Source organism: Anomalospiza imberbis, chromosome 1, assembly GCF_031753505.1.
Source record: "Anomalospiza imberbis isolate Cuckoo-Finch-1a 21T00152 chromosome 1, ASM3175350v1, whole genome shotgun sequence".
Classification (NCBI taxonomy): domain Eukaryota; kingdom Metazoa; phylum Chordata; class Aves; order Passeriformes; family Viduidae; genus Anomalospiza; species Anomalospiza imberbis.
This window is the reverse complement of record NC_089681.1, coordinates 53,077,774-53,094,984: the sequence shown is the minus strand read 5'-3', so window position 1 is coordinate 53,094,984 and position 17,211 is coordinate 53,077,774. Positions and strand designations below refer to the sequence as shown.

Genomic DNA, 17,211 nt, shown 5'->3' with positions numbered 1-17,211 from the left:
GTCACGTGTTCCCCAGTCATCATCTGTCATATAACAAATAGAGCATAGATTCACAAAGGGTTGGACTGGCATGATTCTGGGGGAGTGTATTAATCTGAGATGATGAAGCGATGAGTGAGCTGTTCGTATCATCTCAATGGATGTCAAATAGAAGGTTTAAGGCACTTTGTCACATACTTGATGCCATATGATTATTTCCAGTCTAATTCCCTGTGTATGAAAGGTCAGCAGCAAAGCTGACTGGCAGACAGGGAGATGTTGCTCCCATTCTTGAAAAGTGTGAAATGTTTAATGTAGTGGATGCTCAGGATGGGCAGAGTTGAGAAAGATGTGATAGCACTGTTGCAATAGTTTAAGAAAGTAAACAACTAAAAGTTTTCTTTTTGCAAGGTGAAGTTTTTTTAGCAAGTTTACAGGGGTGTTTTCCAGCTTGCTGGCAGCACCTGCATGCTGCTCAGGGTCTGTGAAAGCTGCCCTTCCTGCAGACTCACCCTGGGTACCATCTGCTGGTATCCAGGAGTGGTTTTCTGATGGGCCAAGACCTCCTAGTACTTGTGACCTGCTGTTTAAGCTTTTACAGCTGATAACAAAGGTAGAGTACAGCTTGTTTTTCATGTCAAGAAGTGAGCTTTCAAAATTACAGTACGAAAATCCCACAGAAAGGGATTCTCTCTCTCTCTCTTTCTTTCTCTTTCTCTTTCCCCCCCTGCCATTGTTTTGGGGGGAAAATCGTCCACAAGATGAAGGAAATGCACAAATGTATGGCAGGGGGCAAGGTAATTTGAATATCTGCTAAAAATTGACCCATGTAAAAGAAAAGATACATCTTTTTCAGGATCATCCAAAAGTCATTGACATAACCTTTTGTGACACCTGGCCATAGACAGAACTGTAGGCACAAATAAGTGATGTCCATAGGATAAAGCAACTGTTCCTGCTGTGAAGTATCTGAAAAGGTCACACACATCGCTCAGAAATGGCATCAAGTGTGACTGAGAGAGACAGGAGAGACTATGCAAGCAAAGGAATGCAAAATTGGTGCTCTGGATCAGACAGGGGATTCAGCAGGGCTGTATCCACATTGTGAACATGCTTTTTTGAAGGGATATCTGCCCTAGTCCTCCTCTGGCTCCCTGTTACTGCCCAGTCTTGCCTTCTCCTGGAGTTAATGTTCCACATGCACTTCATGGCTGAGCAAACCAGCAAAGTGCCCTTGCTACAAAGAAGGCCAGTGGTGTCCCAGGCTGCATTCGGAGGAATGTTGCCAGCAGGTTGAGGGAGGTGATCCTCCCCCTCTGCTCAGCACTCGTGAGGCCACAGCTGGAGTGCTGGGTCCAGCTCTGGGCTCCCCAGAGCAGGAGAGACATTGACACCATGGAGAGAGTCCAGGGAAGGGCCAGGAAGATGATGAAGGACTGAAACAGCTCTCCTGTGAGGAAAGGCAGAAAGACCCAGGGCTGTTCAGTCTGGAAATGAGAAGGCTCATCAATGTCTCTCAATACCTGAGGGAAGGGTGTGAAGACAACAGCATCAGGCGCTTTTCAGTGGTGCTCAGTGACAGGACCGGAGGTAGCGGACACAAACTGAAACTCAGGAGATTCCTCTAAGCAGCCAGAAATACTGTTTTTTACTGTGAGGGTGTCAAAGATTTTCTGGGGAGGCTGTGGATTCTCTGTCCTTGGAGATATTCAAAAGCTGCTTGAACATGATGCTGGACAATTGGCTCTGGGTGGCCCTGCTTTAGCAGGGGGCTTGGACCAGCTGACTTCCAGAGAGCTCTTCCGCTCTCAAACACTTTGTGACTCTGTGGGTCGTACCTATAAAGGTGATACTGGCATGTGGGATGTAGACCTGTGGGTGATAAACTCCTCAGCTGACACAGGAGGTGCTAAAAACACCATGTGATGCTGGCCAGCATAGGAGATGAGTGTCCAGTAGGCAGATCTGTTGCAGTAGGTTTGACTTAAACCTCAAAAAGTTTTAGACATTGATGTATACCCTAGAGCATCAAAATTAGTGTTCCTTCCAAAACTAATTAAGACTTTGTATATTTATATAATTGCCTACATCTCTAACTGCAGTGAAAATCCATGCTCATCAAAGACTCATCCATAATTTCATTATCCACAGTGTGCCTTGTAATTAGGCTTTCGGTAGAAAATAGAGAAAGCTCCCAGTCTGTCACCTTTGTACTGTTCTTTTAAACATGTTGCCTTGCATTTCTGTCCTTTCTGATGTAAAAACAATTCTTTCAGTCTGCCTGAATATATTTCAATCCAATCTGTATGACATGCAAACATACAAATTCTATTTAAGTACACACATGAAATGAAGTTGTTCATCTCTTTTATTCCTAGTTTCATGCCATACAAAGATTCAGGTGCAAAAGAGCTAATGAAAAAGGTCAGGTGGCTATACTGCTGTATTATTTGTACAAAATATGATAATGGAGGTAGTTAATAGGTACCTAAACAATGTTAATGGCTAACTTATTTTGGAAATAGAGTCATTAGCCAAGTTACGCTCAAAAGTCTTGTGACTGTAAAAGTTGTCAAATACTCTGCTGCTTGGATTTTCAGAGAGCACAGCTGTAGAAATAAATTAATTCCCAAACTTTTCAGCTCATAACTTCACTTTTGCCTACACTTCCAAGTCTCCAGTGACTCCACCTTTGCAGCTGTGTTTTCATCAAGCTTGTGGCTCCATTCTGATTAGTTTGATCCTTCAATTTAGGACCTTTAATAAAGGAAAATACTGCTGGTTTGTGTTTGGCAGGGGAGGGTTTGATTTTATTTTCTTGAGTGATGCAGCCACTGTCACTCAATCAGTGATACATGTCTTTGGTTTGGGTTTTTTGCCTCTCCTTACACAGATGTTGAGCAGCATGGTGACTATTGCCCTCTCCAGAGCTGAGCAAAGTGCATCAGCCCATACCTCTGTACATGAAGAACTTTGTCTGCTATCAGCTCAAGGTTTTCAGGGACTGATTTAACTGATCATATTCCCAGTTTGAATTAAATAGGGTTTGGGTTTTTTCAAAGACCTAGGGCAATGCTACTACCTAAGCCCTTGGAATTTAAACCCATGTTGAATAGCTGAAGGTATATAAAAGGAGTTTCTCCCATATGTGAATGTTATGTATTTTTAAATTGACCCTAGATGTGCAAGAATGTTTTACTAGTTTTACAGATAGCAGTGTAAAAATCAATTTCATCAGTGAACAAATGATTCCTAATTTAGAGTATGAACTGGGAGCTGCAGTAGACTGTGCTCTGCAGTTGGTGAAAGTCAAGTCCAGGTCTGGATTCCCTAGAATACCACATTCATTAAAGCACTGTGTTTTTAGAAAGCATTTTATGGAAGGGAGTCTTTGACACTGTGCTGACAAGAGTCTTACATAAATTCCCATCTGTCACTGAGCACAGAGGAGCACATCTCAAATGTGGGCCACACAGCAGCAGCAAATCAGCTGCCTGCTTTTAATAGTACAGCAAGAGATTTGAAGACATTTGATATTTTTATTACTAGCTTTTGCCACAAAATGCAGTCTTCTAAAAAAATGGCCAAATGCTGTAAAGGTTTTTAAAAAAGGTGAAAGCTCTTGAAACAGTAATTTCCTACACATCCAACCTTTATTGCCTGAACGAATGCCCAGGCTGTAATAGGTGAATTGGGTCTGAGGTTCTGGGATCCTTTAGAAAAACCCTTTTAAAACATTTCTGCTTTCTGGAATGGAAATGCATTTAGGCCATGTATTTATTGTACTGTAATAGCTTTTCTTAAGCCATTGTCCCAAGGGTAAGTGCAAGTGGCTACAGCAGCAGCAGCTGAGGTTACTTGCAGGTTTTGGAACACAGCTGAATTCTGACAGAGGGTCTATTATATTTTAAATGTGTTGGTTTCTATTATTTACGGTTGAAACAGAGGCAGAAACCCACTGATGCTGGCTGAGGATGCTGGAGGGAAACCCTAATGTTCCATTTAGTCTACAAGTTTAAATATAATCATTTGTCACAGTGAATTTATTCCTTCCCAAGCAGTGCCTGACAGTGTAGAAGAGCTAAAGAAGCCTTCCTAAACACTTCCTGCAAGCACAGAGCGCTTGCTGCTTTCTTCCAAAGCTTTGCTAGTTCTATAATGATGGAAATTCCTTTATCTTCTACTCTTCTCCACTGATTGCATGGTGAGCTGCATTTAAGGGCCAGAGCCAGGTGCCAGGGAAGGGAATGAACTATCCCTACAAAGTGGGTGTCTGTGTTTCCAGGGCTGCAGCCAAACACTGAGCACAGGGATGGGGAGTAAAAGAAGCCCAACTTTGGCAGTAGCCTGTGCTTGTACCAGCTCATTTGTATCATAAACTGCACTTGGAGACACTTCATCTCTTGGCTGGCAGGTTTTGCTCCTGCAGCTCTCTGGTGCATCACTTACACTTGTGCTTTCTTGGGTAGGAACTGCCCCTCTAGCTATGTTCCAGAGAAACTAATTAGATGGTTGCCTTATTTGGAAGGTCTTTCAGCTGCTCAGGGTGGGTTTTTTCCCCCCTTATTTTCTGCTGTTGAGAAAAACAGGTTGTAATCTCTTCTAGCTTCATGAAATATTTATGTCAGTCAAAAGCACCAGCCTTTGGGCATAAACCAGCCCCATAAACTGTGTGGTAGGGAACACAGTTGCTGAGATGGGTGATTGTCACCAGTCTTGCTGAATAGCTGAAGCATTGTTTAAGCAGCTGGAACACATTATTTAAAAAAAAAAATAAAGTTTAGCTTCCTGTTAAATAGTATGGGAAGGAGGAGCAGATCTGACAGTTGTGAGCCCATTTACTGAAGTTATCCTTTTGATTACAAAGAGATAAAGGAAAAAATATCAGATGTTTTATTTTGCAGTTTGCCAGTAGATGTTAGCAGATTGCAAGAAAGAAAGTAATTTACAGTTCATAGGTACTGCATTTGAAATTATTACTTCCACTGTATGATTCAGAAAAGAAGAATCCTAGATAGCAGAATACACATAAGCAAGATCTTTATGTTACCCGTTCTTTCCATATTTCTGTTTTTCCCTTGGAAAGGGCAATTACCCGTAAGTGTCAGACTGACCACAGTGCCAGGACCAACAGAAGTTTCCATGAAGACATTTTTTCCCAGTTGGGTATCCTGTTGTGATGCTGCAAGTCATGCTAAAATGTTCCCACATTGTCCCATGATGTATCTGCTTTTGTTAGTGTGGGTGATTTATGCTTTTTTGGAGTCTCCTTGTAAATTATGTATTTTATTTTGATAGGGCAATGGTAGTAGTTCTTCTTTGATACTAAAGCAATTGTGTTACTTACATAAATAAGACAATAAAGAACCCATCTGGTGTCTTTCCAAAACCTCTGTGGTAGCTGACTCACATGTCCTATCTCTGCAGCCAGGTTTGGTAGATGCTTGCACTGTTGGATGTGCAATTTGAGCACTCTTCCAGTGCTTCCATTTCTTACACTGAAATGTTGGCATTTTAAAAGTATGCTTATTTTTATTTTTTCTGGAAAGCTCAGAAGCTGAATTGAGAGTGATTGTTCAATTCCATTAAAAGAGCTTAAGTGTATAATTGTTCAATTCCATTAAAAGAGCTTAAGTGTATTTAAAGATATAAATACTTTGGTAGATAGATCTGTCAGATCTCTGACCTGTCATTTATGTCTCATAAAAATAAAAAAAGTTGCTAGCAGAGGACTTAAATATCCATTTCAGATATATTAGTGAGTAATTAGAAAATAGATCAAATTAAACATTGTTAAAGATTTCGTAGAAAACAAAGTGGATTACTGAGAAATGGCTTGTACTGCTGATTCCAAAACATTTCAGTACAGAAGAAAACAAAAAAAAGCCTTTTGAATATACAGGTGTTGATATGTATGAGGAAATTTGTGTAAAGCCACAGCCTTCTGTGTTCAAGCTTGCCTGTTATTTGGTCTACTGTAACTTTTAATTGTCTTTCATATTCTTGTTGGCATGAAAGCTTTTTTTTTGCCCCTTTGCATTCCATCTTTTCCATATTTGCATGATCTGATTTTGTTAATAAGTAGCAGTTTTCATCTTTGAAAGATCTGTTTCTCTTCCTCACATGATTTTATTATGGATATTTTAGAATCTATACCCATGTTATACAGACTAATTAATTATAATATAGATATGCAATTCTGCCAGTATTCAATGTTTCTCATAGTTTATTTCTCCTTTGACAAAAATGAGCTGCCCTGAATTCAACAAGCATTAATTTTGGTATGAATGGATCCCTATCAAGCTGGTAATATTTTTTGTGTTGTAGCTTAACAGACCTGATAGGTGGTTAAGGTTTTTGTCTCTGTGCATATAAAAATTTAGGGATATAAACATTTTAATGTGTAGTTTTTCCTCCAGCATGTTATTATCTGAAGTACTTTCATACTCAAAATGTAACATTTGTTCCCAGCATTTAAGGTTAACTTTCCAAGGAGGAGAAATATATTCAAATATTCTTTCAAGTTACTTTTACAGTATTGCTATTCAAGGCATCAAACATTCAGTAGAATACCCAAACAATACAAGAGAGTAAAAATTAAGCTTCAATTTTACTTGAGAGTTAATGTCACTGTTCATTTATTCACTCATTTCCTTTTCATTGGCAGAACCTGAAGAAGATTCAGGAAATGGACAAAGAGGCAAGTGATGAATCCAGCACGGATCTTGATGAACTGAAAAATGCTGACTGGGTAAGACAACAGTGGAATAGTGATTCAGCATCACTATTGGTAGTTTATTTTTCTTTATAAAGCTTAACTAAGGCATTATTACCTCTGCCCTCATGAGACCCCACCTGAAACAGTCTCCATCTCTGTAGCTCCCAACATAAGAAGGCTGTGGACCCGTTGGACTAAGTCCAGAGGAGGCCAAAATGCTCAGAGGGCTGAAGCACCTCTCCTATGGAAACAGGCTGAGAGAGCTGGGATTGTTTGGCCCAGAGAAGAGAAGGCTCCAGGGAGACCTTCGAGCAGCCTTCCAGTACCTAAAGGAAGCCTCCGAGAGAGCTGGAGAGGGTTTTTTAATAAGGATATTTAGTGACAGGAGAAAATGGAATGGCTTTAAAGTGAAAGAGGTTTAGATTAGATATTAGGAAAAATTCTTTACAATGGGGGTGGTGAGGTACAGGAACAGGTTTCAGCAACCTAGTAAAAAGTGTCCCTGCCCAGTGCAGGAGGGTTGGAACTAGAGGAGCTTTAAGGTATTTTCTACCCAAACCATTCTATGATACTGTGTTCAAATCAGTCTCTGTTTTTTTAAGTATATGTATTAATAGTAACCCACTACAAGTTAGAACTAAATGAAGCCTCAACTTCCCTTGGCAGACAGATAAAACTGTACGAGTATCCAAGCAATATGTTTTTCCTTAGGCTGTTTTCATGGAGAAGCTTTTGCAGTTTGCAGACTGGACATTTAGACAGGTACCATGCTGACTGCCCTTCAGAGGGGCAGTCAGGCAGTAGACAGAGACACCAGCTCTGAATTTCTCCAGTGATGAAAGAAAAAGGCAGCAGGGCAACTCTTAAGCAGGAAGTAACTTTATTTTCTAGCTACCGTTCTTGCCGGTTCATAGAGGAATATTACGAGGTTCTTAAAAAGTACTTGATTTTAACTTCCAATCTTCAATTCACCACCTGTTCTTTCTTCTCCCCAGCCATTCTGCTTCACAGAAAATGAAAGGGAGGTGTTAGTGTGTGGTGCTCTTACAGGCAGAGCAAAAGAAGTTGAGTTTTTCTATTGCAAGATCTTAGGACTTGGGAGTCCATTCCAAAATTTATATTTGAAGAACACCTTTTGAGAAAATTTTACAGGGGAGTCCTGGGTAACAAAGTTTCAGATTCAGTCACTGTTTTAATTCAGATTGTATTAGCTATGAGTCTAAAAACTTTGATTTTGTGCTTGCAGTATACTTGAAGCGGGAATTTAGATGTAAGGTATGAGAATTTTGAATCCTCTTTCCATATTTGAGGTGAGACCCAGCAGTCCTGCTGAGTTGCAACAGTTTTGTTATGTTCACAAGTGTTAAAAATAAGCTTGTGTAAAATAAAATGGGATTTGGTTGATGTGATTAAAAAAAAAATAGTACAGCTGTAAATATTTGGTGGTGTCCTGGAAGGAAACTTTTGTTTAATGTGAGGTGGTATTCAAGGGTAAGGTATGAAGTAAAATTTCTATCTCTTTTGTCTTCAGGCCCGTTTTTGGGTGCAAGTGATGAGAGATTTACGGAATGGTGTTAAACTTAAGAAAGTTCAAGAGCGTCAGTACAACCCACTGCCCATAGAATATCAGCTCACACCCTATGAGATGCTGATGGATGATATCAGATCCAAGCGCTATACCTTAAGGAAGGTCATGGTAAGTCAAGAGAATTACCAGAGTTTTTCAAACCTGAAATGTTATTTTCCTTTTTTTATCTTATTTTTGTCTTTTTTTTTTCTTCTGAGAATCTTGAAATTATTATTTCTTATACAAACTAATGTTCATGGGGTTTATATGGCATCATAAATTTGTGCAGTGCATTGAGGTAGAGAACATGAAACCAACATATGTAGTGTACTTTGTTTTCCATGTGGGAGGCATTTAAAATTTTGAAAGACATGCCTACCTATCATAAGCTTGAACAAATTACTTGTGTTGGGTTTGTGGTAACTTTTAGAGTCATCTCAGAAGTCGTGTCATGCTTTCCAACGAGAGATTGTTTTAGACTTTTCTTATTGGCAGTACATTTATCTTGAGCTACAACATAGTTTTTGGAGTTCCAGAATATAAAGTGCTACCATGAATGATACTGTGATGGGAAAGGAAAACCTACAGTGGTTGAAAACTGCCTGGATCACAGTGTTTGAAAACTTACACTGCCATGATCTGTTATGAATTTTCAAGGAATAGTCTATGTAAAAAAAAATATTAAATCTTCCGTTCATAGAAGTTGAGCTCAGTTATTTTCAGCATGTTTTCTTGTTGCTTTCAAATCAAGATGATATGCCACAGCAAGCTAGAGAATGTTCGTGGGTCTCCTCCCCCTAGATCCTCATAAAGGTGCTTGTAAAATTGACTGGAGGCACTCTTTTTATCAGAACTAATTTACTCATGTCTCCCTGTTCTTTCCGTACTTTCGGGTTATATTTTTTTTTCAATATTAAGATTTTTTTCCTGATCGCCTAGCAACTGATCTAAAGGGTGTATTATCCCTCGTAAGAAATTGTAAATCCCTTTGTCAGGGGCATGTATTTGGTCAACATCAATATTTATACCTTACACTTGCTTATCTTCACCTTTCATTAGTTACAATGGAAGCATTGTCTTAGAATATTCCGTATTCAGATGTATTTACTTTCCTGACAAATCTTCACACAGTGACAGAGCTGTGATTCCACCAAAAAAAAAAAAATCAGAGGGGAAGATGGGGGGTGAGGGAGACAGATGAGAGAGGCAGAAAGTGTGTGGTATAAATGCTTTTTATGTTTGAGCTGAAAATACTTTCCTAATTGAGATCTGGATTTAGACTATCCAGTTGTATTTATTTTCTGCTGCAGATGTTGCTTAAATGTTAAATCAATAGGGTAAAATACATACGCAGGTAATGATGTTATCTCTCTTTCCCTAACAATTCAGAGAACTGTCTGAGTGTTCCTACTACCCTATGCAAAAGAGGACCAGTCCCCTCAGGACCTCGATTACTGTACGCAATCAGAACAGTAGTTTTGTTTGAATGGGAACCCCTGGGTCATCTAATTTTGCTTTTGTCAGACTAGCTTTTAATTCAGCTGCTGCTAAGCAAGCTCCTGCTTCTTCAGAAGAGATTTCCTTCATTATGTAGTACATCTTGGGGGCACAGCTGCTGCTCTGCTTATCCAGACTCTGACTCTGTACAAAATCCCTGGAAGCATCTATTTTTGGCCTGCTATCTTGTCTTCTAGATAGATTATCCAAAGTGAACTCTGGGAATAAATATGATTGCAATCAGCTGCAGGTGCAGTACCTGTAAGGCTGTCTGTGATGCAATTGCTGGCTTAGTCTGACAACTGCTGATGACACTGTGTTAGAAAAATCACTTCTTTCTTACTGGAAACCTTAAACTCAGTAACTTGGATTCTGCTGCAGGGTCTGCTTGAAGATTGTGCAAAGCATGTTCAGCAATAAGAGTGCAGCTTGACATGGAACGTGTGGAACCTGAAGGATTCACACAGAATTACAAGTTTAGCTGGATTGCATAGATGCATCTTCTAACTAGCTATCACATGTTGAAGCTCATTGTATGGATTCCCATCAGTGGAAACCCTTGTTGTTCTTGAGAAGAGGAGAAAAGGATCCCAAATCTGAATTTTAAGGCAGTCTAGGAAAGATGGATTATGTTTCTTTCTATCATTCAAAATGGATGTTCAGAAAAATTGGTATTTTAAGTAATATTTGCTTTAAATTTATGGGTGGTAGTTTTAGACTTGGTAGCTTGTGAGGACACGTATCCTACTAAGGATACCAAGAGGTTAAGTAAATTTCCAACATAATACGTAATTTATTTAAATAAATGAAATGCAGCATGAAATCTTTACTGTTCCTTTTATGTGATGCTATGTTTAAAAGAGTAGCTTGATCTGTCGCTGACTGCTCAGTGTTCTGCATAGAAATTAAGGAAGGAACAGATGTTCCTGTTAGGCCATATTTTAGTGTTTCAGACTGTTGTGCTAACAGACAGCAGTAACTGGAGCTTCCTGTTCTCACCCATTGTTATAGTGCAAATATTCAAAATGTTTTGAAGATCTAAAATGTCAAATTCTTGGCTTTTGGTAAATAACTGGTTTCATTTGTTTCGGTGACGTTGGCATTTCTATTTCAGTACATCTGAAAATAATTTCAGATTTGTCATCTTTCTATCCTGAGGCAAGACTCCTCATTGCTGCAATTGTTGTGGGAGCAAAATAGCTTTCATTCTGGAATCTTATACACTTTAAGTATCTACCTTAGAGAGATTTAATAGCTTTCCTCATCTATGGAGCACCCACTCCCACAAAAGCTAAAAGCTGTGGTCATTGGTAAAATCAACACTTGGAAATGAAGAAATGTAAGAATTAAATTACACTTTTAGGTTTAATTTTTCTTTCTTATTTGTATGTGTTGAGCTACCGTTTTTAATTTCAGAGTGCTACACAATTTGCTCTGCTTTCTGCCCATCTCCACTTCCCTCCAAGATATGCACCATTCCCTGTATTTCTTGAGCAGTGCTTATTGAACAGTAACTGATATCTCTTGTGTTACCTACTCAATACATGCCTGACAGGTACTTTTATGCCCTATCCAAACTCAGCATTATGTTCTGTAACAGTTACACTCTCTGTAGGTAACAGCACTCTTGTCATCATATTCAAGCTCTTCACAAGTACCCGTCATGCAGTGGTATTGGCTTGGCCATGTTGCAGAAGGGAAATTTAAACATACAGGTTGAAGCCATTATTATCAAAAATATCCAGTAATTTGAATGTCCAAGCTGAGAATCCTGTGGCGTGGGTTTTTTTTTTTTGCTTTTGGTTGTTGGGTTTTTTTTAAATTTACTTCTTTGAAGTATTTATCATCTTAGAGTACTTAGGTTACTTGCAGTAACAGCTGTGCATGGACAGTATTTTCATAAGCATGATTTCATATGCTTCAAGCAGGACATAGAGAATGTGAGCTTTGCTGTGCAAAGGACTTTGACCACTTTATCCAGCTGGACATAGTAGAGTTTGTTGTTCCCTTATACACAAGTCTGACTCGGTTGCGGTGAGCTGCTTTCAGCAGGGGAGCTGTACTTTTCATTTTACACCTTCATCATAATGTTTCTATAGAAGTATAGGAGTCATCCTAGGTAGAGCAGGGAGCTTTACAGTGCTTAACCGTGCTTTAGGGGTATTCAGAGGAGGGACTCTGTGGTTACCGTGTGGTATCATAAACTTGTTTCTGCAATAGATGCGCAGGAACGGAAGTGTGAGTACAGTGCCTCGTGATGGGAAATACCAGAGCACTTCGTTCTTGGACATTGCTGCTTGAGCTTGCTGTGGGGTGTCAAAATACTGTGTAACAACTGTGTTAACTTAAATACCCCTAAAGCACTATACTGTCTGCATAATGCAAGATGATAAATAGATATCTACTTATAATAATTTAATTCACCAATGAATTTCATCGTGAGCTGTTCTGGAAATGATGTAGTGTGTCCCCTCTGTCTGTTTCAGTGTCCATGCAATTTCCTTTCACATGAAAATTTCTAGATAGTACAAAATCATATCAGTTTCCCATTGACTATTATTTAAAGATAGCACTCTCCTACTTATTGCTGACACCTTTTATAGCTGAGCAAATAAATGGTTATGATATTTGACTGTCAATGATAGGTGATGTTATTTTTTGTGAAAGTTATCAGCAATGTACTTCTTGTTTAGGATCACCATTTTTAAAACTTTGGGCTTCAGCCAAAGGTAACCAAGTACCATTTGCCATTATTTTTTAAATTGCAAATCCATATTTATATATTAAAATGTGATGGTAACAGGTTGTTGGTAGATGATGACATGCTAATTTTTCTGCTCATTAGCTGTTTAGATCTCTACATTTATGTTGGATTTTTATAATAATTGGTTAAGCTTTCTTCACACTGTCTGTTTTAATGCACACTACTGTACAAAAGCTGTTTAACACACATGAAGATTTAGGGTAGCTTTATCATGTTTTGAGGTATTTATTCAAATACAGGTTTGTAGTTGGGGCCAGCCTGTTATGTGGAGAGGAAAAAAAAAACCCCAAACTTTTTCCTTGGTGTTTTTTTTCCCCTGCAGCCTGGGTATCATGGCTGCATCTGTGCAATGTCTCTGACTGAGACTTTAATCAAGAGCCATGAATTTTAATTAAGTAAACATAAAGGATGCATTTGAAGTTGCTCACTACAGAGAGAGTTAGTTTAAGTAAATAAATAAATAAATCTAGTCTGAACAGAGAGGATAAAAGTTTCCCTGCAGTATCTTTCATGTCAGTATCTTGTTTGGGCACCAAGTACGAAAAGGTGGGTTCTGCCATTGATGCTCCTGCTCTTGGCTTGTTGGCTGCAAAACATCCACTTGCTTGGCCACCAGCTCCCCATGTATCCTGTGGAAAATCACTTAAGCAAATCCTACATTTCTCTTTTTCCAATCAGATGGTAATACTGATACTAATTATACCCTGGTGGCATTAAGTCAGGGCCTAGAGTGCCCTGAGGTGAAAGGCTCAGAGCCATGTATTATTTATTGAGTATTGTCACGCAGAGGGTCGTTCCCCAAGGCTCCAGCAAAGATTATCGGTTTACAAAACGGCTGTTCTGATGGTAATAATTCTCATCTTCAGCTATCAACTTTGACATCTGATGAACAGCAGCTCAGGGAAGAAAGACTTCTCATTTCATTAACCATCTTCCAGGGCATGCTGGCCTCAAAAAACTGCTCAGTCTTTGAACAGAAGAAATCAATCACACTCCTTAAAATAGTATTCTCCTCATCAGGAAATGTCAAATCATGGTTTAGTATAAACCTTTTCCATTTTAATTTTTCTGCACTATTTTTAAGAAGATGATGCATTTTGCAGGGTTTAGCAGCTAGGAATTCTTTGCTGAGCAACATGAAATTCACTCTAAGGAAACTTAGGAGGGTGGAACAAAAAGAGTTTGGACTGTGTCTGGGGTAGGATATCTCCAGAAAGAGTCCTCAGGAAAGCAATTAAATGCTCTTCAGGAGGGACTCTGCGTCTGATTTCTTAGAGGGAAAGGGATGAATCTTCTCAAGGAGGCTGTCACTCAGCCTCAGCCTGGACACAGGGCATGCCTGAGGTGAGCAAAGCTTGTATGGAAGCTGCATGGCATTGGTGAAGTTCTGTTAGGGATCATATTCAGGTGACCTTATGGACATTTAAACCCCTTTTTGTGATGGCAGCAGTCCTTCTAGTTAGCAGAAAGACATGTTATTTGGCAAACCAGATGTGTCTTTACATAGGTTTTCTGGCTACAGAGCTTGTGTGAATGCAGTCCCACAAAAATAAAATGAGGCAACTGACCCTTAAAAAAGAAGCCTGAAATATGGTCTAAGCAATACAGTGTCATGAAAATTTCTGTCAAATTGGAGGACAGGGCTGATAGCCAGCTACTGTGCAAGAAAAGGAGGTAGCAGAAGGATATATGTGACATAGGTTGATCTCTTGTCCCTGACAGCATGTTTGGGCACTGTGCTCTGTGAAGACTGAACCTGACAGGTGGTTATTTTTAAGGAAATCCATACACTTATTCCCAGCTTACAATTTATACCTTCTTCATATGATAGGAAAACTTCCATTGCCTTCTTTAAATCCTGTACATACAGTGAATTGATGACTCTTCCCGTGATGTCTTGTATATGGTCTTACATCTAAATGTCTAAGTGTCTCTGGAGAAAACCAAACAAAAAAAGCAAACAGTCCTCACCCAGCCCCTCTGCTACAGAAATATGTGATTTACAGCGAGGAAACGTACTTCTCCCATAGACACAATTGCATCCTTGACATTTGATTTCATTACTTCAAAATCCTAAACATTGCTGCTTAAAGCTGCTGCAGTTGGAGTTATTTTGCAGCCATCAGCAAAACTGAAAAGCTGCTAAGCACCTTTTTTTGCTTGCCTGTGCTCTGCATATGGATTGTTGCTCCACTCTGGACTGGTGGGGTTTTATGTCTGGTGCAGGTGTCAGAACGCTGCAGCTCTCTCAGGGTTATTGTGAGTTTTCAGTTGATCTCATCTGCATGACTACAAATGTGAAACACAGCAATGTATATTTCACTTTCTCCTTTCCAGGTCAACGGTGACATCCCACCTCGATTAAAAAAGAGCGCTCATGAAATAATCCTGGATTTCATCCGATCGCGACCTCCATTAAATCCTGTATGTAATCCAGTGGCCTTCATTCCTAACACAATAGTGGCTTTTCAAAGCATGTTCGGTTCCAGCAAATATGTAAACATCATATTTTCTGCTAAGGCTTTCAAAAATATTGTCTTCTGTACATAGAACAGGATCCCTTAAAAGAACAGTGTGTAATGTGTTGCACATACCAATTAACAGCTGTTTTTGCCAGCAGCCCTTTATCTCTAGGAAACCACGATGCATAAAACTCTCTTTCAATTTATGCTGAGGTTTGAAATTGAGTGTATGTAAAATCATATCACGACATTCCACATTTTCTCAAAAAAAGTGTGAAATCTACTTTCAAGGATGCACTTTTTAATGTAAATATGATTATCTCTGTATCCCAAGGCCTCGGCAAGGAAACTGAAACCAACCCCGCCACGGCCGCGCAGCCTCCATGAGAGGATCCTGGAGGAGATCAAGGCAGAGAGGAAGTTACGTCCAGTCTCCCCTGATGAGATAAGGCGGAGCAGGCTGGGTAAGCACGTGGCCAAGTTTTACCTGCAGCATCCACAGAAAACTTCCCACACACATAGGAAGCAGCAATTTTAGCCACATCTGTCCAGATGTCACCAAAGATAAAATTACTCCTTCAGAAAAAGAAATAGCCCACAGGCTTTTCTAGGGCTGTGCAATCTTTGTGCTTAGTTATATTTTAGAATATGAAATGGAATGGTTCAGCTTGATTCCATTCAAGTTTTTAGTGTATTAGATAAGTGGAATGGTATTATATTGCTCGTTGTACATAAAAGTTTATGTTAGATTTGCTGAGAATGGAACAGGTATTGCTTGTCTCTAATACAGTATACCTTGACTATCTGCAAGTATTCTTTACATGTTGATTTTTAATTAATTTATTCTCCTTGTTTCCTGTTATTGGCATCATCAATTTCTTTATTTTAATTTAAAATCAGCTTTTATTTTGTTTACTGAATCTGTTGCATTTATTTTGAATCTAAATCTTTGCTTCCTTTTCCAAGTTATGGAAAACGTGTTTGTAGGTCTTTTCATGGGAAAATAATTCCTACTTGCACTGCAAAGCATTTCATTTCTGCAGTGTATTTTCAGCAAACCACTATGAAATGGTGCAAATACAATGCGATGCAGCAGTCACCCATTTGCATTAGTTCAGTAGTTCAGATGGCAACAGCATGACAAATACAGGCCTACATAGTGACTTAGGTTGCTTTAAGTGTACTGTATTTATCTGTATCAGAAAAACTCAAGTAGCTGAATTTTTAAAGAGCAAATGTGCAATCTTGTGGCTGAAAACTGTACGTACGTACAAAAATCCACATACGTACTCTCTGTCACTGCTTTTTGAAAGATATTTGTGCTTGCCACACGTGCCCAAAGGCACTGGTCCAGATTCAAGTGGGTTGTGACAACCCGTTGTTTCTGGAGAAAAACAATTTCATCAGTCTTGATTTGTTGCATTGTTTTCAAAGTGCTTGATGGAGTTTGGGGAATGCTTGCATGTGTTTGTAAAAGAACAATACTTCGAATATTGTTTTTTTGGGCCTTCCAGTTTCTGGTTTGGATTCAGTTTATGTTTGCTGTATCAATTAACATTTCTCACAGTCCTAGACTTTTTTCCAAATGTAGGATGCTTGCCGAAATGTGGAATGACTCCTTACTTTTCTTACAAATATTCAGTTTCAGTGTTTTAAATGTTGTCCATCTGGGAACTACCATGTTGTCTCAGGGGCAGCAAACCTGATCTAATAAATCTTTACAATTTCTAACTGATATAAATGGCATCCAACCCAGTTAGTAAACAGTTTCTAAAATTGATGTTAAATTTTGAACCACTACTGCTTAGGACTTCTGGACTGATTTCAAGGCATTGCCTTCAATGAGTGATACCTATCTACCACTTATTCTTCCCTTTTTGTTAAAGCATTACATTTTTGTGTTTTGGAACTGGGGCAATTCCTCTTAAGTCCAGTGAATAGACTGGATTAAATGCCACATTGATGAAAGTGTAAAAGTGGATGCATGCAAGCTTTTTTCCAAGTATATATTAGCTGCTGGCATGAAGAACTAAAAAGACCAAAGGCCTTTAAGATAGTATTCCTTATGCTGACATATGAGGTTTCATTCTTTCTCACAATTTGAATGATTGTAATGCCTAAAGTTCCTCGTAAAAAAGAATGTGCTTGTGCAGTTTCAGAACAGAGTAACGTTAGTGGCGTTCAGTATGGCACAAATAGATCTGCCATACAGCTGAAATGACCA

General features: G+C 39.1%; 1 protein-coding gene across 8 annotated transcripts in view; it reads left to right on the top strand.

Annotated features, from left to right (window-relative positions):
* The window catches only part of SPIRE1 (spire type actin nucleation factor 1), a 128,521-nt gene that overhangs the window by 81,571 nt on the left and 29,739 nt on the right, over nt 1–17,211 (top strand). For all 8 annotated transcript variants that reach the window (XM_068192759.1, XM_068192742.1, XM_068192750.1 and 5 more), the window contains exons 5-8: nt 6,647–6,730; nt 8,229–8,393; nt 14,863–14,949; nt 15,322–15,451. In XM_068192759.1, the coding sequence (XP_068048860.1) occupies nt 6,647–6,730; nt 8,229–8,393; nt 14,863–14,949; nt 15,322–15,451 (466 nt within the window). The remainder of the gene's footprint in view (nt 1–6,646; nt 6,731–8,228; nt 8,394–14,862; nt 14,950–15,321; nt 15,452–17,211) is intronic.